This window comes from Oenanthe melanoleuca, chromosome 13 (genome assembly GCF_029582105.1).
Source record: "Oenanthe melanoleuca isolate GR-GAL-2019-014 chromosome 13, OMel1.0, whole genome shotgun sequence".
Lineage (NCBI taxonomy): Eukaryota > Metazoa > Chordata > Aves > Passeriformes > Muscicapidae > Oenanthe > Oenanthe melanoleuca.
Genome location: NC_079347.1, coordinates 9,129,807 through 9,157,569, shown reverse-complemented (window position 1 = coordinate 9,157,569; position 27,763 = coordinate 9,129,807). Strand labels below are relative to the sequence as shown.

The window sequence follows — 27,763 nt, the reverse complement described above, 5'->3', positions numbered from 1 at the left end:
AGGGTCTCAAATATCTGAAATACCTGAAATTTCTCAAATATCTCTGCTCTTCAGCTGCCACCTGCCTTGTACAGAGCACGGGGGGAGCGTGGGGGTCCCGGCTACTGACCAGAGGGTACCGACCCTCGCACAGCCGGGGCACCCCCGAGCGGGATGTGAGGAGAGCTGCAGCCCTGGGTGGAGGGGGGTTGGTGGGGAGATGGTCGTGCTTCCCCCATCGGAGCCGGGTGATGTGTGTGCCCCGGGGTGGCGGGTGCAGCTCCCGCCCCCCCGCTCCAAGTGCTGGCTCTGGGAGCTTGGGAAAGCTGCGCTTCCCGTCCCAGCATCCCTGCGAGTCCAGTCCTGCGCTTGGCAGAGAAACCGGGGAAGGGAGGAGAAACGAAAAAAAAAAAAAAAAAAAAAGAAAGAAAGCAAAAGGGGAAGGGAAAATGTGAGCGTCCTCGGGGGAGGGAGGGGAATCGGGAGGTGGGCCGGGCTCGGAGAGAGGGCTCATCCCCTCTGCTCGGGGCTTCATAGACCGGCCGCTGCCAGCCCGGTGCCACCGAGGCCCTGCCCTCCGTTCGTCTCTCCACCGCTCGCAGCAGCTCCCCGGACCCATCCCAGAGCGTTCCCGGAGCATTCCCGGAGGATGCTGTGCGCGGGGCTGGCGCTGGCGCTGTGCGCGCTGCAGCTCGTCCCGGCCGCGCTCGCCGGGCCGCAGCCGCAGCTGCTGGTGGAGCGCAGCGGGGCCCGGCGGCTCAGCAAGGTGAGGAGGGGCCCCGCATACCCCGGACCCTGCACCTGCATCCCGGACCCTGCATCCCGCACCCCGCATTCCGCACCCCACACCCCGCATCCTGCACCCCGCATTCCGCACCCCGCATCTCGCACCCCACATCCCGCACGCCGCATCCCGCTCTCCGCATCCCAGACCCCGCATTCCGCACCCTGCACCCCACATCCCGCACCCCGCATCCCACATCCTGGGCAGGGAGGGGGGCAGCCGTGGGAACTCGGCCGGACGGAGAGGGGGAGCACTCCGTCATCCCGCTGGGATTGCAGGAGACAAGAAGCATTTTTTATCCCGTCAGGGTGGCAGGTCGCTGGTGCATGTTTGTGGTTGGGCAGGGGAGCGGGGTCCGTGGATCAGCAGCAGCCCCCGCGCTGGGGAGCAGTGCTGGAGGTTGGGGGCAGCTCGGAGCAGAAGGGATCCAGTGTTTACAAACACTTCTCAATGCAGAAACCCAGCGCCTCCTCCTTCGGCTGATCGTCTCCCGGCTCTCATTTTGCTGCTCCATTAGTCCATTCCAGCCCAGGTTCTTCTTCCCTATTCCCACGGAGTGCTGGGCCGGGCTCATTAACACGCGCTGATTAAGACACAGGCGATTACCACGTGTAACTCTCACGCGGTGTGGAGGGAAATATCGCAATTTATTTTCCAGGAAAGCGGCGCTTGCCCGAGGGAGGGGAGAACCGGTTGGGAAGGCTGGAGGGGGCTCGGCGGGCAGCAGTCTGCAGCCGCACACTGATGCTCAGCTCGCTGGAACCTCTTTGCCTGCAGACTCTCGGGCTGGGGGCTCCCAGCTCTCGGTGTCGAGGTGCAGCGTACCCTTGTCCCGGCTTGTCCTGAGCCCTGTGTCCTACCCCGGGCTGCTCCCGGCGGGAGAACGGGATGGTGGGATGGGCTGCTCAGCTGCGTGGGCTGCGCCGTGCCCGCTGGGGCTGCCATGTGGCACCAGGCAATACAGCCTCCACCGGTTCTGCGGCTGCGAGCAGGCAGGGAGAGCCCCACGTCATGCCATGGGGACACTGGATGCTCCAGCCAAACCTGCTCCGGGAGGGAGCTGGGGCTGTTCTCCTTGCCACTTGCCTCTGGCAGGCTCAGAGGTGGCTGTTGCAGATAAGTGCTGCTATCCCTCCATCTTTGAATCGGAGTATCTTTATTGGTGGTGGCTGGAAAGGTTGGTGGGACTTGTAAGAAACAGGGGAGATGTCTCATCATGACTATTAACTCAGACAGAACACATAAATGATGTCCCTCACTCAGATGACATCTCCTCACATGTGGATTTTCATTATTCCATAGGGCAAAGCTGCTTCCCTGGCTCATTTGTACTCTGGATCAGGATTTGTACTCATTTGTAGATCAGGATCAGGCCCCTGGGGTGTATCAGGCAGAGGATGAGCCTGGCTCATCTGGTCCCTGAGTGTGATTCCTGCTCCTATGTGGAACCATGTGGCTGGAGCTGGTGGATGAGGGCTCATAACAGCAGGGCTGGCCCTGGATTAGGTGGGAGGCTGTGCCACCCCCACAGCCCCTCCAAGGGGATCCTCCACACCCCAGTCCAGCAACCCCCTTGACAGTGCAGCAACCTGGTCCCAGATTGCTCTGACCTGTCCCCACACACCTTGCTTGGTTCCATTGGCATGAAGGATGCATTTTGCCTTGGTCACATGTGAAGTGTTTGGAGGCAGAGCTGAGGCAAGTTTGGAAATTGCTGCCTGGTAATCCTCTCTGGGTGCAAAGTACATGTGGAGGCACACAGACAGAGGGTTTCTGCAATGTCCTCTTGGAGAGCTGGGAGTTCAAAAACTGGCATTTGAAGGGGCTGAAGGTCATTTTCTGGCTCTTTGTGAGCAGATGTTGGCAGGGGTCAGAGGTGCAGCTCTGGAAAAACCTGCAAAAACAAAGCAAGACTTGCCCTACCTCTAACTCCTCCTGTCCCTCGGTGCTGCAGGTTGGTGGCTTTGCCTGGGAGAACTGTGGTGACAAGAGGGACCCTGTGGTGCTGCAGAGCCTCTCTGTGGCACCCGACCCCATCAGCATTCCGGGGAGCCTGCGTGTCAGCGCAGCTGTCAAGAGTGGCAAGACCATGGGTTCCCCTCTGAAGGTGAGTGCCAGATGTGCTTCTGTGTGGTTAGGGAGAGCAGAGATTCCCCAAACCACTGGCAGCTGGGAAATGTCTGTCACTGGGTACAGGAATGAGCAGTCCTTGGGGAGAGAGGTACAGGGCTGAGCACACTGGGCTCTGTAAGCCAGAATAGGACAGTGGGCATGAGGAGACCTGTCATGGAGCAGACAGCAGCAATTCAGCAAGAGCCTCCCAACCTTGTCCCTAGGACAGAAACCACCTGAGTTGTCTCATGCCCTGGGGGTATAATAGCTCCAGGAGGAAGTGAAACCCATGCTGTGGATGCTCCTGGAGGAGCACCACTTGTTTTTCAACAGCCAACTTGGCTGATCCCTCCAAGGACATGCCACGGCACTACTCTGGGAGCCTTGTGCCTTGCCAGCTGCCCTGCACCACTTTTTGGGAAGTTTTTTGGAATGAGACAGAACATGTCTCTTGTCCAGTGTGCATAGGTTGTCTTGAGCAATGCTATGGAGTCTGTTTGGGACTGTGGGGCAAGTGGGAGTGTAGAGCCAGAGGTGCAGGATGGGAGCACCCTGTTTCAGGACAAACACAGGAGAGGGGAAGGAGGTAGGGATGTGAGGTGTTGGGGGTGTTACCTTAAGGGGTCAAACTGAGGTTGGAGGAAAAGAAACTGCAGGTTGAGGGGAACTGAAAGCAGGAGGGAGAGGCAGAAGGGTGTTCAGTGGCCTCATGAACATCCCAAAGATTGCATGATCAGAAGCTGAGGGAGTTGGCTGGTGAGGAGCTGTGGGTGCCCTGCTGGTTGTGCTGACACTGAACACCTTCCCTCCAGGCAGTGCTGGTGGTAGAGAAGGCACTGGGAGACCTCTGGATCCAGCTGCCCTGCATTGATCAGCTGGGCAGCTGCACCTACAACGACGTCTGCAGCATTCTCGATGAGCTCATCCCACCCGGCACGCCCTGCCCGGAGCCCCTGCTGACCTACGGCATCCCCTGCCACTGCCCCTTCAAAGCGGTACGGCCGGGCCCCGCGCTGACGCTGGCAGTGCCAGTCTGCCACTGTGCCCTTTGGTGCTGGGCTGGGCTGGGCTTGACCTCTTGCCTATCTCCCCTCTCTCCACAGGGCTCCTACTCCCTGCCAGCCAGCGATTTTGATGTGCCCGATGTGGAACTCCCTTCCTGGATGACCAACGGCAACTACCGTGTCCGGGTGGTGGTCAGCAATGGCGGGGAGGAGCTCAGCTGCGTCAAACTGGCCTTCTCCCTGCACTCCCATTGAGGAGCTGCACTCCCATCCCATCCAGTTGCACCCCATCCTGTCCCAACTCATCCCTTTGAGGTCTATCCCTCCTGATGTCAGGAGGAGGCAGACCTTGTCCCCTCCATCCCCAGCGCCTCCTCCCCTGCTACACCCAGAGAGGCCCCTTTGGCTGTTCTGCTGTTCCCAAACCCATGACCAGGCTGTCTCCTGCATGGACAGGGTGGCCTTGGTGCCTAACTCCAGCATGACCTGGGGTTGTTAATTTTTTATCCAGTTTTTTTTTTTTTCTTTAATCCTATCAGGGTGAGTTTAGACAAAAACATTCCAGGGAAAAGCAGTATTTCTTGGAGCAGTCTGTGGGGTGAGGGAGTGTTTGGGAGTGGAGGGATTCTGCACTAGTTACAGAGGGTGTCCCTGCTTCCATTTCTGGCCAGAGCATGGGGCTGTTTTGCAGAAGTGTCCCCAAAGTGGCTGCAGGAGACCTGACTCCACACAGCAGCTCTGAATCTCCTGTTGCTGCATCCCTGTCCTGCACGGGGAACCAGCTTGGTGGCACGAGGCACCTGTGAAGGCACCTCCCCATGCCCTCCTGTGGCAAACATCAGGAACACAAGAGGATGGAAACCACCTGAGCCCCACATGGACATTCCCACTGGTGATGCTCCCAGCAGCAGAAGAGGTTGCTGGTTGATGGCTGTGCTTGGTCCAGAGGGGACAAAAAGCTGTGATGAGCTGCTGGGGCACAGCATGGCTCATCTTCCACTCATCTCATTTTTTCTGTGGGAGTGAGCTGAGGCAGGATGCTGCACTTGGGACTGTCCTTCCCCTGTGCTGGCAGAAGCACCCAAGAGCAGCATCCTGACTATGGGATACCTGGGGGAAGACCATGAAGAACAACAGCCCAGATCCTATCTGGGGGCATCCTGGCGGTGGCTGGGGACTGTCATGGGAGCAGGCAGCATCCTTCTTGCTGCAGCTTTGGGCAGGGTGTGAGCCTGTCATCACATCTGTGCCAGGTGCCACCAACCACCCACATCCCTTGCTGTCCCTGCCTGCTTGTGTTATTTAGCCCCTCGATAGGGCTGGTCTTCTACAAGCACTTTATATGCCTTAACTGCTGTGGGTGTTCCTCCACCACACAGATGTGCTCCCGCTGCCTTTCTGTGCCCTCCACTTGCTTTGTTTCACCCTGTGGCTTTAGGAGAAGCACTAATCCTCTACCCTTGCTCCCCTTCAGTGCCAGGGCAGCAACCTCCTTTTGGGCAGGTTCTGCAGGTTCTTAATAAATCTTTTTATCAGGATGTGGAGCTGGTGCCTCTTGTTTCTGGGGGTGACCTAGAGGTGACATTTATTTCACTGGGAAGAGAGTGGATGTGAGTGTGAGCTGGGGGAAGTGGAGATGATGGGGTGGAGGCAGTGGTGGAGGGTGCTGTGGCCAGTGGAGCTGAGCAGCCCCAAGGCCAGCGAGGGTCAGGGATCTGCCAGCACTGATTTGTGATGTGGGGACACTGGGCCACAGCCCATGCTGGGGGATCTTTGAGGGTGTGGCTCATCCTGGTGACCTTCTATAACCCTGACACCTGCGTGGCTCTGCAGGCCATGCCCCAAGGAGCAGCCCTGGTGCGGAGGATCACAGAATCAATTAGTGGAAGATGTTGGTGATCATGGTCTCACTCTGTGAGTCCAACCGCGACTGAGCACCACCGTGGTGCTGGTGCTGAGTCCAGTCTTTGTTTAAACACCTGCAGCAATGGTGACTCCACCATCTCCCTGGGCAGCCCATTCCAAAGCCTAATCACTCTCTCTGTGAAGAAAGTCTTCCTAACGTCCAACCTGGAGCAGTTTAACACCATGTCCTCCAGTAATGCCGCTGGTTGCCTGGGAACAGCGCCCTACGCCGCCTGGCCTCACCCTCCTTTCAGGGAGTGATAAAACCACCCCGGAGCCTCCTCCAGGCCGGACAAGCTCAGCTCCCCCGCGGCACTCGTGCCCCAGAGCACTGCCCGTTCCCGTTCCCAGCCCGGCCCCGTTCCCGGCCCCGTTCCCGGCTGGGCCCTCCCGCCTTTCCCCACACGGGGCCGCGGGCTCGCCCAGCGCACCTCGCCCGCCCGCCGCCAGGGGGCGCCACCGCCCCAGCCCCGCCCCTCCTGGCCCTCCTGGCCCCGCCCCTCGCCCTCAGCGCTCCCCGCGCGCGCGCGCCGCGCTCAGCTGAGGCGCGGTCACGTGACGGCGCGGCCGAGCGAGCGGCCCGGCGGGGCCGGGCGGTGCGGGGCGGCGGAGAGGTGCGGCACCGGGACTGGCACCGGCACCGGGACCGGGACAGCCAGCGGGGGCACACGGGGATCGGGGGGCTGCGGGTGGGCGCTGCCAGCTGCCTGTCAGCCCGCGGCGGGCACAGAGACCCGCGGGACGCGGTGGGTGCGCGGGGTCCCGGCAGTGCCGCCGTCCGCGTGGGTGCTCGGGGCAATTTGAGCGCTCTGACAAGGCTCGGGGCTCCAGGGCCTCCTTGGCAGCACTTGTGCATGGGCGGGTGCTCAGGGTCTGGGGGTCCTGGCAGCTGACAGGGGTGCTGGGGGCCCCTGGGGTGCTGGGGGCTGACGTGGGTGTTCCGGGCCGTGCTGGCGGTGCCCTGCATGAAGGCTGGCCCCACATGGGGCTCCTCTCGGAGTGTCCGGGTGTGCCGTGCGGAGTAGGGGGCACAGCGCCGGATGGGAGGCGCTGGGAAGGGTGCGGGATGCTGTGTGGCCCTGGGAGAGGACAGGGAGCCCCACACTCTGCAGGCTTCAGCTGTGCTGCTCTGTGGAGGGACAAGGGGAGCTGGGCAGCACAGCCTGGCTGGGGTGGGAGCTGTGGAGAATGGTGGGGTTTGTGCTCAGCAGCCTTCCTGTAGGGAGAAGCCGGGCTGTGGGAGCCAGGCCATTCTGTGAAACATTGGAAAAGCTAATCTGGGTGTTCTCTGGAGTGGTGGGAGCACTGCATAGCACAGGGACAAGAGCATTTGGAAATGAAGGTTTCAACATGCATGGTGGGAAGCATGAGTTTTTCTGTGAGGCTCACTTTTTTGGAAGATTTCCTGATCTACACACAGCCTCAGCTCAGCTGGGGAGAGCTGTCAGGGTCAGCAGCAACTCACATCTGGCTTTTGACTTCTGGCATGGGGCTGTCACTGTAAGGAACAAATTGCTGTCACTACCCCCCCAGCTTTCATAATAGGATGAAATTGCTTCTGTGTGTGGGTGGCAAAAAAAGCACATGAAAGTGGATGAGGAGTTGGGTTTGAAGTGGAAACCAAATGTAGATGTTCCTGCCTTTGCTGTTTCCAATGATGAGGAAATGGCGTAGGGGAGTTTTGCTTTGATTTGTCGTGTGGATGAGACAAGTTTTGTAGCTTTTTCTTGTTGATTGCAGGAGAGCAGAGTGCTCACTCCCTGCTGCTACGCAACCTTTAATCCAGACACAAGGCAGGCAAGTTATGATGAATGTATTCTCTGGCTTTTCAAAGCAGAAAGCAGACAGGCCTGCTTGAAAGGGAAAAAGAAATCTAGAGGGAGCGATCAGGCAGAGTGATGTCAGCATGTTGTGTTTATCTCGAAGTCACTGCTGTTGGGTACTTTGGTTGCTGTGTGGGCCATCTTTGGGGTGGGTACCATGCCCGATCTCTGCCCACTCTCCTTGCCCTCTGCCAGCCCATAGTGCTTGGCAGAGCCTCCCAGGTTTCTGTCCTGCCCCTTGGGCCTGTCACTGATGACAAATAGCTTCTAACGCTTTCCTTGTGTAAACTCCTGCTGCCGCTCTTCCCGGTCCCTGCCTCGCCAGATCGCCCTGCCTGCGGCGGAGCCGGTTCTGGACACGGTTACATGTCCCAGCTGCGAGGGAGGAGGCTGGGCAGGAGTGATGCATGTGCTGCCTTTGGCTCTGGAGTGCCTGCCAGCCAGCCAGTGAGCCTCACTGCTGCTCCAGAGCCTGGTATTCCATAGGACACACTACTGCTTCCTGCTGCTGGTGGTGCCTGGTGCCACAGGAAATACAGCGCTGCTGTTGTGGCCTGGATAACTGCTCCAGAGCAGCTAGGGTCTGGAGCATCCAGACGTGAGGAAAAACCCTTGCTCCCTGCTACCCTTATTGCCAGGCTGGACCCTCCCAGTGGTTGCAGCTCTTGGCTTGTTTTCCATGTAGCAGCCAGTTTGGCAGAGTGGTGCACTGGAGAATGCCTGGGTGCTCTGGAGGTGAAGCAGCTGAGCATTCCCTGCACATCCAGATGTGCTGCTCTGTGCTGAGGCTGCATCTGGGAGTCACTCTCGTGACTTGGGGGGTGCATGAAGAGTTCTGGCAGGAAACGAGACAGTTTTTTGCAGTAGTAACATTTCTCTGCTGCTTCCTCTTGCTCCTAGTTCTTTACCAGTGCTGGGTGGTGGGATGGGGAGCACCAGAACTGCTGGGGCAGGTGTGGTGCCTGGGGCATGACAGCCCAGAGGAGCCGTGGGGCAGGGACTGGGTCACCAGGCTGTGGCGCAAGAGCCTTACACATAATTTCCCTGCCTCTGGTGCTCCTTCCCAGTGGATGTTCAGGATGCTGGGTGTGGCATGCGTGGGAATTGAACCAGCTGTTTTCCAGACAAAGGCATGAGGTGTGTGTCTTTGGTGAGGCTTGTGCTGGTGCTCCTGGCTTGCTGGACACTGTTGGAGTTTCTGCTGGCGCAAGAGCTCCAGGCTGGGCAGGTGCCTCATCCTGGGAAGCCCCTTTTTCCCACAGGCACCTCCTTGGCTGTGAAACCTTCAGGGCAGGTGGTTTGCTGTCAGCACATGGTCTGTGCTTCTCTCTGAGGGACTATAATAAACTTTCGTAAAAATTCTTTTCAATAAAAATTCTTCAATAAGGGGAAAAAAAAAAGAAAAGAAAAAGGGGGAAAAAAAAGAGAAGTTAGGAAATTTTCCCTTCCCTGGCAAGAGCAAGCTGTTCCCTTGCAGCACACTGTGTGTGAGTTAAAAACAGTTACACTTTCCTGGCCCATCCACCTGACAGCCCTAGTCCCGAGTGCCAGAGTAGGGGACACAGTGCCAGCACGTCCCCTCCTGCCCCACTGCCTGTGGTGTCACATTCACCACCCTTAGAGCAGAGACATGCAGCTCACTTGCCTGACATGAAGTGGGTCACATGCAGGCTCTGCCTGCAGGATCCTGACCCCATTCTGTTTGGGTGTGCCCAAAACATGGGCACGAGCCTGAGGGAAGAGCCAGTGGGAATGTGCTGTGCACCTTTGACCTTAGGACATGCCAGCTCTCTGATTGCTTGGGCGGGAGCAGGTGGCTGTATAAAAGCCCTGGAGGAGACCTTGCTCTGGCAGTGCGAGCCGGTCTCTCTGCACAATGGCTCACCCCAAGGAGCCTGAGAATGGGGCTGTTGAGCTGGGCACCCCTAATGCCGCTGCCCCCACAGGGACCATGTCCACCCGGCGCCTGCGCAGCGAGGACTACAATGACTACAGTTCCACAGATGTCACACCCGACGGGAGCCCTCCCGACGGCATGAATGGCTTCGCCCACCCCGAGTCCTACCAGCGCTTCGGGGAGACCAATGGCACAACGTGAGTGATTCCCTCTTTCCTGGGCTGGCCTGGCACGGAGGGTGGAGGAGGTCATGGTGGCTCCCTGCTGCCTGCTGACTTTGCTAGAGGGTGGTGAAGCTGTGGTTTTATGGGGAGTTCTCATGAGGGTAATGAGGGCAGAGCTGTGATCCCGCATCTGTGGGGTGCTGGCACCAAGCGAGCAGCTGCCCCAGTGTTGCTCTTTGCTCTCTGGTGAAGCTGAGCTTGCTGGCAGTGAACAGTGATTGATGCTTTTCCCAATATTTTCCCACTCCGCCTTAGTTCAATGAGGAGCTCTGGCAAGCAAACAGCATGCCCAGATTCAGAAGATGTCTGGGCACTTTACAGCCATTTTCTTGGAGGAAAAAGGGGGCTTCCTCGTGCCCAGGTGTGCAGAGGATGCTGTCTTTGCCTGGCAGAGACTGATCCCTTCAATGTCCTGTGCCCTTCAAGTCAGAGACATTCCTTGTGCAGCTCCTTGGTGCTGGGCTGTACTTTTGCTGGCTTTTGCAAATACCCACCCAAAATCTGTTGGTTCAGTCTTTGCTTTCACACCTAGTTTGGTCCCAGTTGGCTGAGCTGGGTTCAGGGGACAGGATTATGACCTCCATGCATTCCCTGTAGCAGTTTAGAGCAGCTGTGGACCCTTAACAGGATAAGCTGTGTATGGTCTGGGTGTGGGCACCTGCTGACAGTGACCTCTGCCTCTGCTTTCCCTCAGGTGGTACCAGACCCTGATCCATCTGCTGAAGGGGAATATTGGGACAGGGCTACTGGGGCTGCCTCTGGCTGTGAAGAATGCTGGCATCCTGGTAAGGCAGCTCAGCCCTGCTGTGCAGGAGCCTGTGGGGCAGAGTGACCCCGGGGCACTGGGCAGCTCACATAGCCAGTGTTTGAGGTGTCAGGGCTTGAGTCCCTGCCCCGACACCTCTCAGTGTTTGGTGACTTGCACGTTTTCACCCCAAGCTCTGTGGCTTTGTTTCGCTGCTGAGACTGTTCCTGCTGCTCCTGCACTGTTGCTGCCTGGTATGGGAGAGGTCAGTGTGTGAGCTGGGCCTGTGGTTTCTCTGCCGGGGTCAGGCAGGACGCTGTGTCCAGGCCATGACCTCTTCATCACCTCCATAGTAGGGATGTGCAAGATAGTTTGGAAGACAATCCTGGAAGTGCTTTGCTACACCCAAACTGCCCCAGCTTGCTTCTTTTGCATAATTTCTGCCAAGCTTGTGGCTCTGTCAGGCTACTAGGTCCTGAAGGGTTTTGGTTCCTGGGAGCTGCACCAGAGCTCTGGTTCAGCCTCCAGCAGTGTTTGCACTCACCCAGCTTGTGGAGTTCTGTTTGGAAGTAGAAAGTACTGTGCAGCTCTGCCTTTGACCATCAGAGTGCAGCCTTCCCCCTGTCTTCCCTGCAGCTGGGTCCTCTGAGCCTGCTGGTGATGGGAGTCGTGGCTGTGCACTGCATGGGCATCCTGGTGAAATGCGCCCATCACTTCTGCAACAGGTAAGAAGCAACTCCCCTTCTCGGCCCTGCAGCTCCTACAGTTCTTCCCTCTTGCCCAAAAAGCTTTGGGGTTTTTCTGAAGCCACTAAATAGCAGGTTGCCGAAGCCAAAGCCTCAGCTGGGAGCTGCTCTTCTTCTCCACAGGAACTGTTTTCCTTTTAATGTCACTATTTGCCTAGGGAACTAGCAGACAAAGCTGATGTGATGACCCTTCTCCCTTCTCTGGACAGGTTCCAGAAGCAGTTTGTGGACTATGGAGGTGCTGTGATGTACGGGCTGGAGGCAACTCCCAGTGCCTGCCTGAGGACACATGCCATCTGGGGAAGGTACTGCTCCCTGCCCCAGGCAGGGACTTGTCTTTGAGCCCAGCATGTGCTGCAGCTGGGACAGAAGAGCCTCTGGTCACTGAGCTGTGTCAGCAGATAAGCACAAGTGACATAAAATGCTGTTGGCTCACCTGCTCTGAGTGCTCAGTGTCCTTCAGAGAGTAACACTTTGAACCCTTGATGTCTTTGATCCAGTACTGTCTCCAGCTAGATGTGACTTGTACTAAATGCGTGGGATGACTAAGTCTCCACAGCATAACGAAAGGGTGATAGGGTCTTGCAGTGCTGGCCCATCTTGCTAGACATGGAACAAGTCCAGTGGCTGCTTCCTGCTCTGTCCCACATTACATCACACAGATCATTGCACATCAGGGGATGGGGGCATTCACCTCTTCCTGGGTCCAGGAGGTGTTGTCTCCAGCTCTGACAATTCAGCAGCAGACTGGACATGCTAAGCCCAAAAAGGAGGCATTTCTCCTGGGGCTGGTCCTGACCATGTGGAAGGGATAGGAGGGGGAGACTGGAGAGCCTGAAATCTGTGGGGTTGGGTGGAGAGGAGGTCCTCTCTCCTGATCACAGAGAAGTGAGCTAGGTGTGCTCTGACCTGTACATCCCTTCCTTGGGTAGAGCAGTATTGCTGCATTGTGCAAGAGCAACCCAAAGCAGCCCAAGTGGGCTCTTGTTTCTGTATGATCAGGGTGACAAATGTTCTTTTGCTTTCCAGGCGTGTAGTGGGACTTTTCCTGATCATCACTCAGCTGGGTTTCTGCTGCGTGTACTTTGTCTTTCTGGCGGACAATCTAAAACAGGTTGGACTTACACCTCCATCATGAGCTGGGGGGAGGTGAGAGGGTATGAAGGTGCTTGGGTTGTTCTTAGCTCCCATGTCCTGTGCCCTGTTTTCCACCAAAGGTCTGGTTTCTGTAGGGTATGCTGCTCAGAAAAGTCCATGAGTCTGCCCAGATACTTTGGAGGGTTGATTTTCCTGTTCAAACAGAGCAGGTTTTCCTGAGAATCTCTGTGATTTTGCAGAGGTGCTGGAGGTGTCTGTGTTGCCCAGGAAAAGCAGGACCATTCTTAGTGAGGAAACAACAGGAAAGGGATGAAAGCTGAGGGACTGTGCCTTTTCTGTCCTGTCCCCCCCAGTTAATTGGTTTATTGGTTTGATGGTAATGTGTGGGTCCCAGGACCTGCTGTGAACCTGTCTTTTCCATTCTCTGGATCTGTTTGCATTCCAGTTTCTTTCCTCATCCTGTGGCTCTGAAGCTTAATTATATCTTTAGAGAAAGAGTTTCTTCCTGCCAGGCCTCAGGAGGAAATAAACAGAAACCCTGAACCGCTTGGCTGGCTTCTGTTCTGTAAGAAATGGGAATAATGACTCCCCATTCCAAACCTCCACCAGCTCAGTGCCTTGCAGGCACTGCTCAGCTTTTTCCCTATGTGCTCCTGCTCTGCTCTTGCAGCAGTGATCTGGTTGCTGCCACCATGGCTGTGCCCTTCATCAGCTCTTCAGTGATGGCCATCAGCTTCAGAGGGGGCTCCTGGGGAGCAAGGGGGGTCCCTCCAGTGTGAGACTTCCTCCGCTCCTGGAGCAGCAGCGGAGGAGATTCCCACTGTGAGGTGGCAGGAGGAGTAAATGGGTCAACACTAGTGATCTGACACCACCAGCCCTGAGAGCAGGAGGGACCAGGGTGTGTGCAGGGGCCAGGCTGCTGCTGGCCCCCACCCCTGGGAACAGCCCCCTGCTCCACTTCAAGGTGAGCCTCCTCAGCATCTCTCACCAAATGGTGAAGCCTGTCTCAAGGCTTTTCCCTCAAGGGAAATTTGCAAAAAACTGCAAATACACACCATGTTTTTAGGCCACAGGTGGGAAACCCCTTGGCTTTGGAATTTTTTTGGGTGGGAGAGGGGAGTGTTGCTTGTTTCTTTTTGTGGTGAGAAATAACATGTTATGTGGGGAGTCATGGTGCAGGTGGTACCTTGGGCAAGGTGCCATTGTGTTGGGCAGGGCTTTGGTTTGGAAAATGCTTTGGAGCAAGCCATGATGAGGCAGGGCAGGCTGGGGCTTGAGCAGCACTGTCCCATGGGTGTGTGGCCCTGCACTGCCCTCTCTCACAGAGGATGCTGGTTGACACAGAGCTCTTCAGCCTCTTCTCTGGGGCAGGACTTGCTCTGGAGCAGGTTAAATCAGTTTCCAGGCTGCTCTTTGCTGCAGTGACTGGGCAGTACCTTGTACCTGAACCAGCTTGGTCATGGTTGTATTGGTGATTCAGTGAGCCCATGCTCTTGGGAGGGATGGCTTAGCCACCTGATTCCTGAGCCTGAGCTACCTCTAGAAGTGAGCACATGGCCTGCAGTGCCTTTGGAATGAAAGACCCCAAGGAAAGGATGATTTGTCATAAAGAAAGTGAACTTGGGGACCAGCAGTAGTTTCCAGGTGTTCTGACATGTGAATGTGGCACTGGGTAGCTGAAGGACTGTGTGACTTAGATAACATTTGGAGGTGCAACAACAGGAAAAGGACCTTTGGAAATAGCACTCAGTGCCTCTTTCCTCTCTTCTCAACTGACCTCATAGGCAGTACAAACATGCAGCCTGTGCTCTCTGCCCTCTTGTGTGCCTGTCTCCTCAGTGAACCTGGGCTTGGGCAGGATTTGCTGTCCTGGCTCAGGTGCCATAGCCAGTCCCACCTCTGCCCCCTTCAAGATAACAGGGATTTGCTTCAGAACTATCTGAAAACACGTGTTGGTTTGATTTTAATCATCTGGCTCTGTTTGAAGTGAGCTCTGACCCACCTGGTCTTTTACACCTGTGTAATGGGCATTCACCAGGGCTTCCTGTGCTTCCCCAGGTTGTGTCTGCTGCAAATGGGACCACCAATGACTGCAGCTCAAACAGGACAGTGGTGATGACCCCCACCATGGACTCCCGCCTGTACATACTTTCCATCCTGCCTTTCGTGGTGCTGCTCACATTTATCCAGAACCTCAAGGTCCTGTCCATCTTCTCCATGCTGGCCAACGTGGCCATGCTTGTCAGCCTTGTTGTGATCTACCAGTACATTGTCAGGGTATGTGTGTATGGCTCCCCTCTCTCGTTCCTGTGCTGTCTCCTGTTTTGGCAGGTGGAGGGAGCTTGGCAACAGGGTATTTGGGTCCTGTGGGGTACTGCTTGTTCCTGTGTGCATGATGGTTCCCTCTGCTCTGCAGGGCTATTCCTGCAGCATGAGGCTGTGACAGGGAGTGATGGGAACAGGCCAGGTCTTCCCCATCCTCCCTTTGTCTGAACTCTGCATGGGCTTTTTTCCAGGACATTCCTGATCCCAGAAACCTGCCTCTAGCAGCAGCCTGGAAGACCTACCCCCTGTTCTTTGGCACTGCAATCTTTGCTTTTGAAGGCATTGGCGTGGTAAGTCTGGGTGTGTGGCAGTGGGGCTGCTGCACAGGAGGCTCAGCCCTGCTCGGACTTGCTGCAGCACCTGCTCTGCTTTGCAGCTGCAGTTGCAGCTGAATTTCTCTGACAATAGCCCAAGCTCTGGATGATGCTGTTAGCTTTAGCTCCAGGCTATCTCCTGGGTCAAACTCTGGTACTTCCATCTGAGGCTAGAGGAGCACATGCTCCAACCTCAGAAGGTTTAGAGGTGGCTTTATCTGGCAGAAGATCAGGAATCACACCAGCCTTTGCCCTTGAGCTCTGCTGGCTGACCTGCAGATGAGGATTTGTCCTGAGTCTTGCTACCAGTCTGCATCCTGAAGTTGCCTAAATGGGAGGCCAAAAAGTATGGCATGAAAAGATGTGATCCTTCCCTTCCCACCCTGCTGTAGAGGCACCGAGATCTCCCTTTGGCAGCCACGTGGCCTCAGCCTGCCCATGCAAATGGGCCTCTCATGCAAGATGCTGTAAATAGACCAACTGTGTCTGTGAAAAAAACTGGGTGGGTGGGTGGAGAGCTTAATGACTCTCTAAGATGTTGTGGGTTGTTTCCGGGAGCTCCCTTCAAAGGAGGAAAAAATGTTTTCATCTCTTAATAAAAGCTGCCTGTGTAAACACAGGGCTGGAGAGGGCCAAATCCGTTACAGGAGGAGTATTTACTGAATGCTGTGCCCTGGAGAGAGAGCTCTTGCTATTACTGAGGGACAAATGCTCACTTCCTTGCATGACTTGGAGGTGAAGAAGCAAATAAAAGTTTTTCCTCTCCTGCCTCCTCACCAGATCTGCTACTGTGTCTCTTCTTGAAATCAACACCACTCAAGTACAGCTATAAAATTGTTTGCTGAAGGCTTATATTTAGTGTTAGGAGTATAGAGGTGAGAGAATTTTTATTGTGAGAGAATCTTTTTATTGTCCTGCCTAATTGAAATCTTGATAACAGAGGAGACAAACTTGATAGCAGTGGAGAGTGTGTCTTGGTCTTTCCCAGGTTTACTGGGGAAAATATGACAGTGTAAAACAGTGGGCATGGTTGAGCTGTTTCAGTGTGCAGAGTGTAATGCACCCTAGGTATGGGGTGGTTGGCATTGCCCCAAGACCCAGTGCTGGGCACAGCTCCTGCCAAGGGCAGGGAGCAGCTCCCTTCTTTAAGACAAGGGTGTGAGTGATCTGTTAGAGACTTGCTGTGCCAAGTGTGAAGGTTTCCAATGGGAGCACAGAAATTGGCTATCCAATACAGTTTTTTTTTCAGCTGGATTCTCCAAGTTCCATGTGGAACTATCCCATCCCCTGGCATAGATAGCTGTACTCAGCCATGGGGGCTGCCCTTCCTGCTTTTTGGGGCTAAGTGGTATAGAGGAACAGGCAACCTGCTGCTCTGTCATCTTCCTCCTCCTTTTCTCCCAGGTGCTGCCTCTGGAAAACAAGATGAAGAAGCCCCGGCAGTTCCCAGTCATCCTCTATGTGGGGATGACCATTGTCACCATCCTGTACATCAGCCTGAGCGTCCTGGGCTACCTGCGCTTCGGGGCAGACATCCAGGCCAGCATAACACTCAACCTGCCCAACTGCTGGTGAGTTCTGGGCAGTGGAGGGGCTGGGTGATGAGGAATGAGGGGCCCAGACAGGCAGGTGGGAGAGGGGGACCTCACTCCTTTTGGGAACTAATCTGGGTGAGCATGAGGAAGCTTGAGAAACTGTGCCATAGGCAAACTTCAAGGAGTTTGACAAGGACTGTCAGATGCATGGGCTGGAAGAGGCTTGTTGCTGTAGAGTCTGAGCCTGGTCTTGGAGCTCAGGCTGCTTCATCAGGGTCCCTGGTGGTCCCTGCCTGGGTAGGTGCAGCTTTTGCCTTTTTCTTGGAGCCTTGTGGCATCTTTTTGGGCTCAGCAGTGCTGTGGCTAGCAGATGTTGAACACAGCCCCCATGTAGGCATACCAGAACATCACTGAATTGTGCAAAACCCATTTCTCTTCCTCAAATGTAGCACGTGAAAAAACAACCCAAAGCTGGGAGCTCCCAGAGGGAGTGAGATGTGACATCTTCATGTGTGGGTTGTGTTTTTTGTTTGCAGCCCTGGAACTCAGACTCCCACTTTTTGGCTTTACATTGTGCCTGGATGTGGCTGATCTTGAGCCAGTGCTTTGCCTGTGAGCATTGGTGCCATGAGGATACCCCTTCCTTCTGTGGGGGCTGAGCTCTGCAGCAGCCTCCAAACCTGTCTGTTCTTTGGGATCTGGTGAAGCCTCTTGAGATGCTCTAGTTTCTGTCTGGAGCCCTGTGGCCTGACCCCATGCCTGCCTGCCTGGAGGGGTTATTTCTCCTCTTTCCGGGGCTGGTGGCTGCTGCGGCAGCTGCCCAAGCTGTGTGCTGCTCTGTCTCTGGGGATGGGGGGCTGCTCAGTGTCATGGCTCCATATTCATTCACAGGAGACATGTAAGCAGTTCTCTTTGATGGTCTCTGCTGGCTTTAAATCCTGCAGGAGACCAGGGTGAGACCTGGAGCTGGGAGTGCCTGTCCTCCACTTCAGCCCATCCTCTCTGCTCCTCGTAGCAACCAGCACCCTGCACTATGACTCACTGTCTCGCTGTTGGAGTAAATTTGGGCAGGACTCAAGTTTGAGTCACTGGGGCTTCCACATGCTGTCCTTGTAGAGCTGTGTAGCTGGGACTCTGGAGACAGCAAAGATTTGACAAAAATAGAGCCTGGTTTTGCTTTAATTATTGCTGTGTGGGTTTCTTTTCAGTTTGAGTGCATGGATGTTCATTCATGCTGGGTCTGTAGTGACTACGCTACTGGGTGGTGGTGTGATAGAGGATCCTGCTCCTGCCAAGAGCTTTGTCTTGTCCCCTGCAGGGGTTGGGAGCTCTGCCAGGCCCTTGCTCTTAGTGAGGAGGGATGGGGCTGATGGAAAGATGTGCATGTGTTGTGGGGAGGTCTGAATTCCACCATGCCAAGCACAGGAGGTGTGAATCCCTTCTGCTCAGTAAACTGAAGTACGATGTGAAGGGGTTGAGATGCTGCTATTTCTCCTGAAGGTGGAAAGCAGGTCATGTCCAGGTTTGGGCTCTGCATGCCACAGCCTGCAATGACATCTGCTGACCTGAAATGCTGCAACGGGGCTTCTGCAGGGAATCTTACCTCTGTTTGCCCTGGAGAATGACATTCCTTTAGAACAGGTCCTTAGAATGGGATTACTATGAAAGGGCAGGCTACAGAGAGAAGAGTGCAAATCCATTTTTCTAGGAGTATCCACATCTTCTGTCTTTTCTTAAAGTAAACTACTTTTCTAAAAGTAACCATGGGGTTTTGGATAGGGAGAAGAGAATTGCCCTTTGGAAGCAGTGTCTGGGGAAGCCTGGGCTCATGGCAGGGCAGCTGCAGGGAAGGTGTGTTGTGGTCCTTGTCACTCAGCACACAGGACACTTTGATGTTTGTACATGTTGCCTCTTGGCCATGGATGTTGGACTTGGAAATGGGTTATCTCAAGTAAGGGCTGTGATACATGAGATAAAGTTTTCACTAGAGCTCCTGTGGATTAAATCACAGGTGTTGGGTGAAGACTTGCTCTTGAAATGAGCATGTGTTGTCCATCCTGCCTTGCCCAGGTCATAGGGGATGTGGGTGAGAAGTCATGGGGTTTGCCTGCAGCTTGGGAGACAAGGCAAGGATTGTGGTAGAGGTGCTGCAGCCTGCCTTAACTGTAGCCATTGCCTGGAGGTCTCTGGAGCAGATTTAGTGAATATTTCATTAATTGTTGAGTTACAGGGTGACTAAGGACTTTTCCAGACTCATTTCTCTGAAACCACAGCTTCCTCAAATGAGGAGTGTGTCAGTTCCTAGTTCCCAGGTCTGACCACAGTGTCCAAAATATGGTGTTGCTGTGCAGAAATCCCTCCTTGCCTCCTAGGAAGGGTTGCCTCACAGCACCATCTGAAGGGTGAAGAAATGCTATAGTGAGGGGAAGCTGTTGGGTTGCATGTGGCCAGTTGAAGGTAGGTAATGACAGAGCTTACGGTCCCAGAAGGGTATTTCACTTCTTGCAGCCTTTTGGGATGGCCTGGCGTGGCAGTCTGGCTGATGCAGGCGTTGCTGTGGTTGACAGAGTGCCTCTCCAAGGCCCTGCATGGACCCGTGTTTTCTGTGGATCAAGGGTAATGCTTTGAATTCTTCCTCTTCTTGGTATTTAAAATGCCCTTTGATCTTGTCCTGCTTCCTGACCTGTGCAGGACAGGTACACAGCCTTCTTCTGTACTTTTTTTTTAGTAACAACTATTCATCATGGATTGCCCTGGAGCACTTTATGCCTTCTATAGAATCACTTTATTGGGAATACAGTGATAAGATATGGCGGCTGTGGGTTGGTGGCTCAAGGCTCGTGTGCACACATGTGGCTGCACGGGTGCACTCTGGACTCTGTAGATAACTTTGTGTTCAGTTTGCATCTGGAACCTCAGGATAATTCAGGTTGGAGAGGACACTATGGGATCACTGGGTCCTCTCACCTTCTCATAGAGGGTCCAGCTTAAATGTTGAGTATCAGTAGGGACAGTGATTCCCTACCAATCCAGGCCCTTCTTTTGGCCTTTAACCATCCTTTGGAGATGCAACTCTGTCCCACTGCACCTGGTTCTTCTGCATGCAACTCCAAGAGCCTGTTACTCTCTCCTCCATCCCCTCCTATTAGGCAGCTGAAGGCAGTAATATCCCCTTTTAACCTTCTCATCATGCTGAATGAGCCCAGGGCTTGCAGCCTCTTTTTATACATCATGCTCCAGCCCCAACCATCACTTACTCTGCAGAGTAAGTCAGTGTTCTGTCCTGGGAGTATCAGGGCTGGATACAATACTCAAGATGCACAAGCCCCAAACAAGAAAATAATCTCTTGATCCCTATTCTTAACCTCCTGGCTGTGCTTTTGCTAACACAGCCTGCTTTGTGATTCACCTTCATCACTGTAGGGTCTTGCTACTGGCTCATGTTCTGTCTGCTGCCCACCAAGATGTTCTCCTGGCCCTAGCCCTTGTCATGTGTGGGAATTTGTGTTTGCACTTGAACTTTGCCTATGTTGCTCATGTTGTTGCTCCAAGCTGTGTCAGCCATTTCCTCCAATTTGATTTTGCTTGGAATTTGCTGAGAATGGGCTCTGAGTCACTGAAAGCTCATCTAGGTCACTGATGAGAATTGAGGTGAGGCTGATTAGCCTCATCCTTCTTGAAAGTGGATATTATTCTTCTCCCAAGGCAGCAGCACCTCTCCCTGAGCACCCTGCTCTTTTGAAGATGACAAGGTGGCTTCAAGCTCCTGTTGGCTGCAACCTTGAATACATCTGGTCTGATCCCATAGACTTGTATAACATTCCATTCACTTAGGTGATCTCTAACTCCATCTGTGGTTTGACTCTGCCAGACTCTGCCACTAGTGTTCACAGCTGTCTTGCATAGGAATACTTGGATTTCTCTGATTTAGGGTTGTTGTAGAAGGTGGATGCTAAGACCCAGCATACAGAAGGGCATAAGCACAAAGAAGGTAGAGGGAAGGCAGGAGCCAGATACATTCCTCAGATTGGATTCACCCCATATTTACCCAAGTGGTATAGCCAGGACCCATGTTTCCTGCTTGGTTAGTGTGTCTTGAGTTGAGGAAGGGTTAGGGCTATATGAGAGATTGCTTCTCTTTTGGAGAGGCTTTTTTTGCTGCTGTGAAGCTGAGGGCAGAGAAGGGGCTGAGAGGTGCCTTTGGTTACCTGTGATAGACTCTCCTGCAGCCACACTGTATCACTGCAGGATGTGGTACTTGGTGAGATTTGACTTGGGCTGTGACCAAGGTGCTGTTCACAGCCTGTCTGCACTCTGCTTTCCTCCTGCTCAGCCCAAACTGCTCTTGTAACTCCCTTCCCCACAAACATGTATCATGCAGCATTCCAAAAATAGATGCTCTTTTTTGGAATGTTGTCATGTTCACTCAGCATGGAAGCTCAGACTTATCCCAGCAGTGCCATCCTCTTCCCCCTCCTCAGAAGCCAAGCAGTAGCTGGAATGTGCAATCATGACTGCAGCTGATACATGTCTTTGCTGTCTCTTGCTCAATAAAGGTCCTTGTGAATTAAATGCATTACCCCTAATTTTCCAAGAGTGTTCAGGAGTTAAGACCCCTGGCTCACAAAAGTCCTTGCAGAGCATTCCCCTTCTGCTCTCTGCTGTTGATGTTGCAGGGGCTGGAGCAAGAGCCTGTCTCATTGTGTCCTTGTCCTTTGCAGGCTGTACCAAGCTGTCAAGCTGCTCTTCTCCTTTGGGATTTTCTTCACCTACGCCGTGCAGTTCTACGTGCCTGCCGAGATCATCATCCCTCCCCTGGTGGCCAGGGTGTCGGAGCGCTGGGGCTGGCTGGTCAACCTGCTCCTCAGGACAGCCCTGGTCTGTGTAACCTGTGAGTACCAACCACCTTGTCTGACTTTCTCTATAAGGCTGTGGCACCTCCTTCCCACTGAGCCTTCACCCCTCGCCCCAGCACCTCCGGCCCTGCTGCTCAGTCCCTCACAGCTGGCAGTTCCTAGGCCTGGCTAATACAAACCAGTGCATCAAGTGGCCTCCAAGGAGCAGCAGCCTCTGTATGGGGCCAGTCTTCTCAGTGGAGGAGTAGTAAACTGCATTGTTTAGAAGTGGCAGATCCCCATGGAGCCTCAGGCCTGGGGATGGCAATTTTGCGGGATGTCTAGTCCCAGCAGGGCTTGCATGAAGCACCCAGCACAGAGTTCAGTGCCAGGGCAGCCCAGCCCAGAGGCTGTTTTCTGTGTGCAGGCAGGCTCCTCGTGCCTGTGTAATGGGCACATGACTGCAAAGGAGTCACTGTCTGTGAGGGATGGGGTGTTCTTGTACCCACATACTCATTGCAGCGCAGAGCACAGCAGGAGAACACTGACAGGGGTAGGTGACCCATGACCAGGGCCCTGGTGTGCTTCAGTGCAGAATGTGCTACTGGGCAGGTGTGCCTGGAGCAGCCCACAGGGTCCCCTCCCTTCATGATGTGTGATGGCTGTAGTGAGGTGTTGGTGGAACAGGCTCCTGGCTCAAGCCTGGTGGACCTTTGGGAAAGGTGTGGAGTGAAATCAGGTGGTATCTGATTTTGGCTGGCTTTGATTCCTGAAGACTAAATGCTTGCTGTTGTCAGCACAGCTGAGATGCTTGACTGAGCTCCCTGGCGTCCCCTGCTGAAATGGAGCTTTGCTCCATGGCTTGATGCTGCTGATGCACCAGAACTGAACATCAGGGACCTGGCCCTATGTCCCAGCTGGCTTTGGTTTGGGTTTGAAAGGAGGCTGGTGCTAACTCAGGGGTGGTGGAGCTAGCTGAGAGCAGGGTGCTGCTGTTTTTGGCTGTCACTAATCAAAGGCCAGAAGTGCTGCATTAACAGATGTGGGCAAAGCTCATCTCCTCTGTGCGGAGTTCCTGATGTCGTCAGAGGGTGCAGGGATTAAATCCTGCTTGCTGGGTGATATGCTCTGGCCACCCTCGTGCTGTGGGTGAACTTGGAACTTGCCTGTGGGGTTGGAGCCTCTCCTGGAGGGTGCTGGGCTCACCAACTATGAGCAAGCCATAGAAGTGAAGACTTGGAGAGATGGGATGGCTTTAGGCATCTGCAGTGGCTGTACCCTCCTATTTGGGGGTAGGGAAGCAGCAGAGGTGTTGGTGGAAGGATGCAGGTTCCTTTGTACCTTCTCCCCTCACCCTTCCCTGAAAAGGATCCCTGTGGCTCCTGCTGAGGATAAAAGCATTTAGGGGGGTTGCATGAATATTCATTGGATGATTGTGTGGCCGCACAACAAGCTCCCACCAGGGCTTTGGCTCTCAAAGAGAGGATGCAGTCTGGTGCATGGGTGTCTTTCAAGCTTAAACTTCAAAACCAGCATGCTTAAAACCCCTTTGAATTAATACCTGCAGAAATTAGACCGTTTCCCCGGAGGCTGAGGACTGCAGCTGGTGCTTCAAATCTGCTTGTTTTAGAGGGGAGTTAATAATCTTGTTTACTTTTGAATCCAAAGAGCAGTGTGGGGTGGGCTGAGGATGCTGTTGGAGAGGAGCTGCTCTGCTGTCCTCAGAGGCTGCTTGCAGCAGTCACCTGGCAGAGCACTCCTTTGGCTCTGCTCAGGGCTGAGCACCAGGATAAACTGGCTCAGGACCTTTGTTGCTGTTTCCCTTGGTGAAGGGATGGTTTATCTCTAGGCTTATCCAGATGACAGCAGTGTTGTAATGGTGGCACAGTCAATCTCCCAAGCCTTCCTCCTGCTGCAGTTCCATGGGTGATCTTTGGCTCAGGGAGGCTCCAGCAGCCTCTCTTGCCCGTAGCTGATGGCCAGGGAGAGAACAAATCTCTCCAATAAGAAGCCCTGAGATGTTCTTTCTCCACAGGGGCTGCACCTGCAATAGTTCTAAGTGTCTTCTGTTTCTAAGCAAAAAAGCTTTCAAAGCAATAAACCAATTTATTTCTCTTAGTCACTGATAAAACACTGAACTCTGCTTGCATAGGGTTCTCTTGTGTTGTGCAGAGCTCTGGTGACATCCCTCTGTCCTCTCCTGGTGCTGTGCAGGAGGAGAAGGAGGAGCAGGAATATCCTGGAGCTCCTACTGCTAAGCTGAAGCTGTCAGGAATCTCCCAGGGGGATTTTCCTTGGCTGCAGTTTTCACCTAACAAATGTTCTCCCCCGGGCTGTGCTGTGGGCGTGCTGCTGCTGGAGCAGCTCTAAACACACGCAAACCACATGGAGTGATTTGGGGTGGGGGGAGATGCCTTTTTCTTCTCTTCTCCTGCTTTTATGGGGTTTCTGAGGCTTTATGGCTCCCCAGGTGTGGGGAGCAGGAGTGCTGGTTCGCACAGGGGGGTCGGGAATGCTGGTAGCCAGTGGCACCCAATACTGCTCAGCCCTGGAGCTCGCTCTGGTGGCGCCCAGGGCGACAAAAAGGGTTGTTAATTTAACAGCTTAATTGCTTCTTGAGCAGGAGTTGCTGGAAAAATATGCAACCTTGTCTGCTGTCAGGGAGGAGGGCAGAAGTGTGACTCAGTGGCATCCCTGGGTGGGGTTTTGCTGTCTTTGACACAGGGAGGAGCCTCTCGGCAGCACTGATGTTGTGTCCTTTCTCCCTCCAGGCGTGCTGGCCATCCTCATCCCGCGCCTGGACCTCGTCATCTCCCTGGTGGGCTCTGTCAGCAGCAGCGCCCTGGCTCTTATCTTCCCCCCGCTGCTGGAGATTGCCACCTACTACTCCGAAGGCATGCACCCCCTGGTCATTGCCAAGGACATTGCCATCAGCCTCTTTGGCTTCGTGGGCTTCGTGGTGGGCACCTACGAGGCGCTGGTGGAGCTGGTGGCACCCGCGGCCACCGTGGTGAATGCCACCACTGTCCTGGTGCAGTGACTGTCCCCTCGCCCCGCTGGCCCCTGCGGATGCAGAGCTGGGGGTGCGTGGACACGGGGCACTGCTCTCCTGGGAACGGCCTCCCCCTCCTCCTGGGAAGCTGGCGGGTTTGGGCTGGGAGGGGACGGGGCTGCCCAGCACTGCGGCCACCGGCTGCAGCAGCATCCTGCCCTGGGCTCCAGCTGGAAGGTGGGATCCAGGCTGGGGCAGTGCCTTCCCTCAGGGCTCTTAGGGCAGGTGGTAAAGCAAAACAATTCCTCTGTAAATAGGCACTTTGAGAGGTGAGGAATCCCAGGGATGTAGATTTGATTTGATTTTATTATTTTTTTAAATCCCAACCTTTCCATATTTCCCCTGTCCCTTCAGTCAGGGCAGGGAACAGGGACTCTTTTTTGTGCCAGTTTGATTTTTTTTTTTTTTTTTTTTTTTTTTTTTTTTGTTTCCTTGAGCACTTTATTTTTACAGCAACAGGCAAACCTCAGCTCAGGTTAGAGAGTGTGGAGCTTTCTCCTCACCTCAGCCTAGTGGGGAGAGTGGGTAGAGCCTGGAGTGTGGAACATGCTGGGGCCCACAACTCTCTCTCAGTGGGATCCCCAGCTGTGGGCACTCGCTCCTGCAGTGCTTCAGCTCTGTTTCCAGCTGCCTTGAGCAGCAAGTCTGAGCAGGCCCTGGAGCTGGGCACTGGGCATAGCACCTCCCTGGCCTGGGAGGGTTTGCTGACCCCTGGCCCATGATTTCAGTAGTGGCACTTCTTTATCCCCATCCAGCGCACAACCCAAAACTTGGCTTTCAGAAGCTTTACAGAACCGAGGCGTGTGGGGAGCAAACAGGTTCTGCCATAACAAGGGGCTGAGCTGGTTCCCTTTGGGTGGGATGGGGTGTCCCCAGGGGTCACCACATGCTGCCCACACGCCACAAGAATACATCACCTTGTTTACAGTGCCTGAGCTGGCCCTGGCACACTCCTCCTGCGTCTGCAGGCTGATACTGAATGTCAAATCACACACAAAAACTCCATAATATTTCTGGTTTTAACCGTTCCTCTCCTGGTTCCACTCCCTCTGCATCCTCTGCTTCCACCCAGCTCCTCTCCTCTTGTAGGATGCAGCTCCCTGGCACTTCTCCCTGTGCTCCTGTTGCTTCTTTTGTCGTGGCTGGTGCATGCCTGGTGGGGATGGTCCTGTGGCACTGCTGCTTTCCTTTCTCTGAGAGCCCAGCTTCCTCCCTAGATAGTTTCCTTGCCTTTCTGCTGGATTTCTACTTTTTTAAGACAAGGGAGAAAATGCATCCTCCACAGGACAGGCCAGACTCCTGCCTGCCAACACAGCATCTGCCAAATTACTCCCAAAGGCTCTCTTTGGAGAGCCTTCATCCCTCATTCCACTGCACCCATGTCTTGCTGGGGGTGGGCAAAGGCTGCTGGTGTTGGATAAGCAGGGTGAGTACAGCACCAGTGGGGCTGTGTTCCAATCTTTGGTGGGGGGTGAGGGTTGTGGTTATTTTCGGTGTTTGACCAGATTCTGTGAGGAGAAGGCTGTGTGGAGCACGTCCCTGCAGCCTGCCTCTCCCTGGGTGGTGCTTGTTTCTGCACTGTGTCCCTTTGCTGGCAGTTCTGGGTGCCACATGTCACATGGACCCATGGCCAGGTGTGGGATGGGGCTGTGCCACGCCACTGTCCCTTTACAGCTCCTCTTCTGCTCCCTGCATCTCCCGGAGCTCACTTTGTCTCCTCCAGGGTTGTGTTGGGGAAGGTTTTGGCATGACTACCGTCGCTTGGTCAGGAGCTGAGCAAAGCTTTAACTCAAATCCTCCCTCTGGAGGGCACCATGGGGATAGGGAGGAAGCACCCAGGGCTGGGAAGGGGCTCCAGGGCATGATATGGGCGGGACAAGTGCAATATTCATGTCCATCTCTGTGTACTGACCCCAGCATGGCCCTTGGGGTTGGGTTTAAGTCAGAATTGTCAAGCAGAGGAGGGAGTGTGAGGAGCAGGGGATGTCTGATGCTTCCCCTTGCCCTGCTACTAGTGCACTCTAAGAAAGCTGGCCACATTTTAGGGACAGCTGTGTGCCAAGGCATGTCCCCAGCCTGGCACTGGGCATCAGTGGGTTTGCTGATGAGGCTCCTGGCATCCAAACTCACTTTGCAAGCAGCAGTGAAGACCTCATTTCCAAGGGGGCTGGGATATCACAGAAGCATTAAATGGGTTTTGCAGCTCCTCTCTTTTATTGGGGTGAGCAGGGCTGTTTGAAGATGGGGCGGATGTGCTCATGGCACATGTGGTGTGAGGGGCTCTGCTGAGCCAGGGGGAGCTGGCACAGGATTTGATGGACACGAAAACTTGACACTTGTATATTGTAGGCTGCTCAGTAACTAAGAAACTTATCTGTGTAAATATAGAAATGGTCACGTCCGTGTCTCGTGCCTATGGATATTGTCAGTGTACAGCACGGGTGGCTGCCCAGAGGCAGAGCTGGTGCTGCACCTGAATCATGTATCTTACTTTAATCAATAAATATGATCTATTTTTTATGTGTAAAGGCTTTGGGGTGTGAAGTGTGGGTTTTTCTTCCAAAAGAAGTGAGCAGGAGATGTGGAGCATCCCCACACAGCACACATGATTTCCCCTCCTAGCAAGGGTTTCAAATAAGCGTTCCAGCTTTGCTGCCTTGAAAATTTTTTCTTTTGACCTCATTTGTGCAAGTAGGTTGTGGGCAGAGCTTATGGGCTGGGCTTTTCTCTGCCCCACCAAAGCTGGGCCTTGGTTTCTCATCTCCCTATTTATGCCAAAAGTGGGACTGCAGCTGAAAAAAAGAGCCTGGCATGTGAAAAAAGATGGGGGATGCTGAGCTGCTGCTGATCCACCCTGGAGATCAAAGGAGCAAAAGTCAGCCCACACTGGGAGACTCTGCCAGCACTGCTGCAGCTCAGCTTTTCCTCACTGCTGAATAATTCATGCCATTGCAGTGTGTCATTGCAGGGCTGTTGGGAAATCAGTGCTATAAAAAGTTCATCTTTAGAAAATCTGGCAGAATTTTTTTCTTAAACTAGGAGGCTTTTGCAGGCTGATGGGGACTGTGGATCTGAGGTCACCTGAATGACAGGGCAGGAGGGACAGCTGAGCACAAGCACTCCTGGTCCTTCAGGGTATTTGACTCTGGAGAGTCCCCATGCTGAGATCCACAGCCATCCTTTTGTAGGGCTGAGCATTGCAGGGCTGTCCCCATCCCATGAAATGGCTTTGCTGAGGCTGTTCCTTCCCAGGTGTCACTTAACCTGGGAAGGAACTTCATCTCAAGTTGCCTTTGCCCTTCCCTGTGTTGTGACCACTGGCCAAAGCAACCCTGGGGAGTTAAAAAAGCTGAAGGAAAATATCACTTATTTGTGCTGCTTCTGC

The 27,763-nt window shown here is 54.3% G+C and overlaps 2 protein-coding genes across 3 annotated transcripts; both read left to right on the top strand.

The window, feature by feature from the left end:
• The first annotated feature begins 375 nt into the window (after positions 1-375).
• Positions 376-5,417, top strand: GM2A (ganglioside GM2 activator). The gene is made up of 4 exons (XM_056502334.1): positions 376-745; positions 2,718-2,870; positions 3,688-3,870; positions 3,979-5,417. Exons 1-4 carry the CDS (start codon positions 629-631, stop codon positions 4,132-4,134), a joined length of 609 nt encoding a protein of 202 aa, XP_056358309.1. The 5' UTR covers positions 376-628; the 3' UTR covers positions 4,135-5,417.
• Positions 5,418-6,316: 899 nt separating this feature from the next.
• Positions 6,317-26,911, top strand: LOC130258814 (proton-coupled amino acid transporter 1-like). 2 transcript variants are annotated; one of them, XM_056502520.1, is made up of 11 exons: positions 6,317-6,398; positions 9,554-9,701; positions 10,423-10,513; positions 11,110-11,198; positions 11,429-11,524; positions 12,249-12,333; positions 14,376-14,594; positions 14,834-14,932; positions 16,361-16,527; positions 21,213-21,382; positions 24,098-26,911. In XM_056502520.1, exons 2-11 carry the CDS (start codon positions 9,559-9,561, stop codon positions 24,364-24,366), a joined length of 1,428 nt encoding a protein of 475 aa, XP_056358495.1. In that variant the 5' UTR covers positions 6,317-6,398; positions 9,554-9,558; the 3' UTR covers positions 24,367-26,911. The 2 variants fall into 2 exon arrangements, with proteins under 2 accessions (XP_056358495.1, XP_056358494.1); XM_056502519.1 differs by lacking the exon at positions 6,317-6,398 and having other exon boundaries at positions 9,438-9,701.
• Positions 26,912-27,763: the final 852 nt, after the last annotated feature.

Excerpts from the sequence above, each read along its gene's own strand:
- GM2A (XM_056502334.1), top strand. The coding sequence starts at position 629 with ATGCTGTGCGCGGGGCTGGCGCTGGCGCTGTGCGCGCTGCAGCTCGTC. Across the intron at positions 2,871-3,687 it reads CCATGGGTTCCCCTCTGAAG|GCAGTGCTGGTGGTAGAGAA; the intron begins GTGAGTGCCAGA and ends CCTTCCCTCCAG. Across the intron at positions 3,871-3,978 it reads GCCACTGCCCCTTCAAAGCG|GGCTCCTACTCCCTGCCAGC; the intron begins GTACGGCCGGGC and ends CTCTCTCCACAG.
- LOC130258814 (XM_056502519.1), top strand. The coding sequence starts at position 9,484 with ATGGCTCACCCCAAGGAGCCTGAGAATGGGGCTGTTGAGCTGGGCACC. Across the intron at positions 14,933-16,360 it reads CTTTTGAAGGCATTGGCGTG|GTGCTGCCTCTGGAAAACAA; the intron begins GTAAGTCTGGGT and ends CTTTTCTCCCAG. Across the intron at positions 16,528-21,212 it reads CTCAACCTGCCCAACTGCTG|GCTGTACCAAGCTGTCAAGC; the intron begins GTGAGTTCTGGG and ends TGTCCTTTGCAG.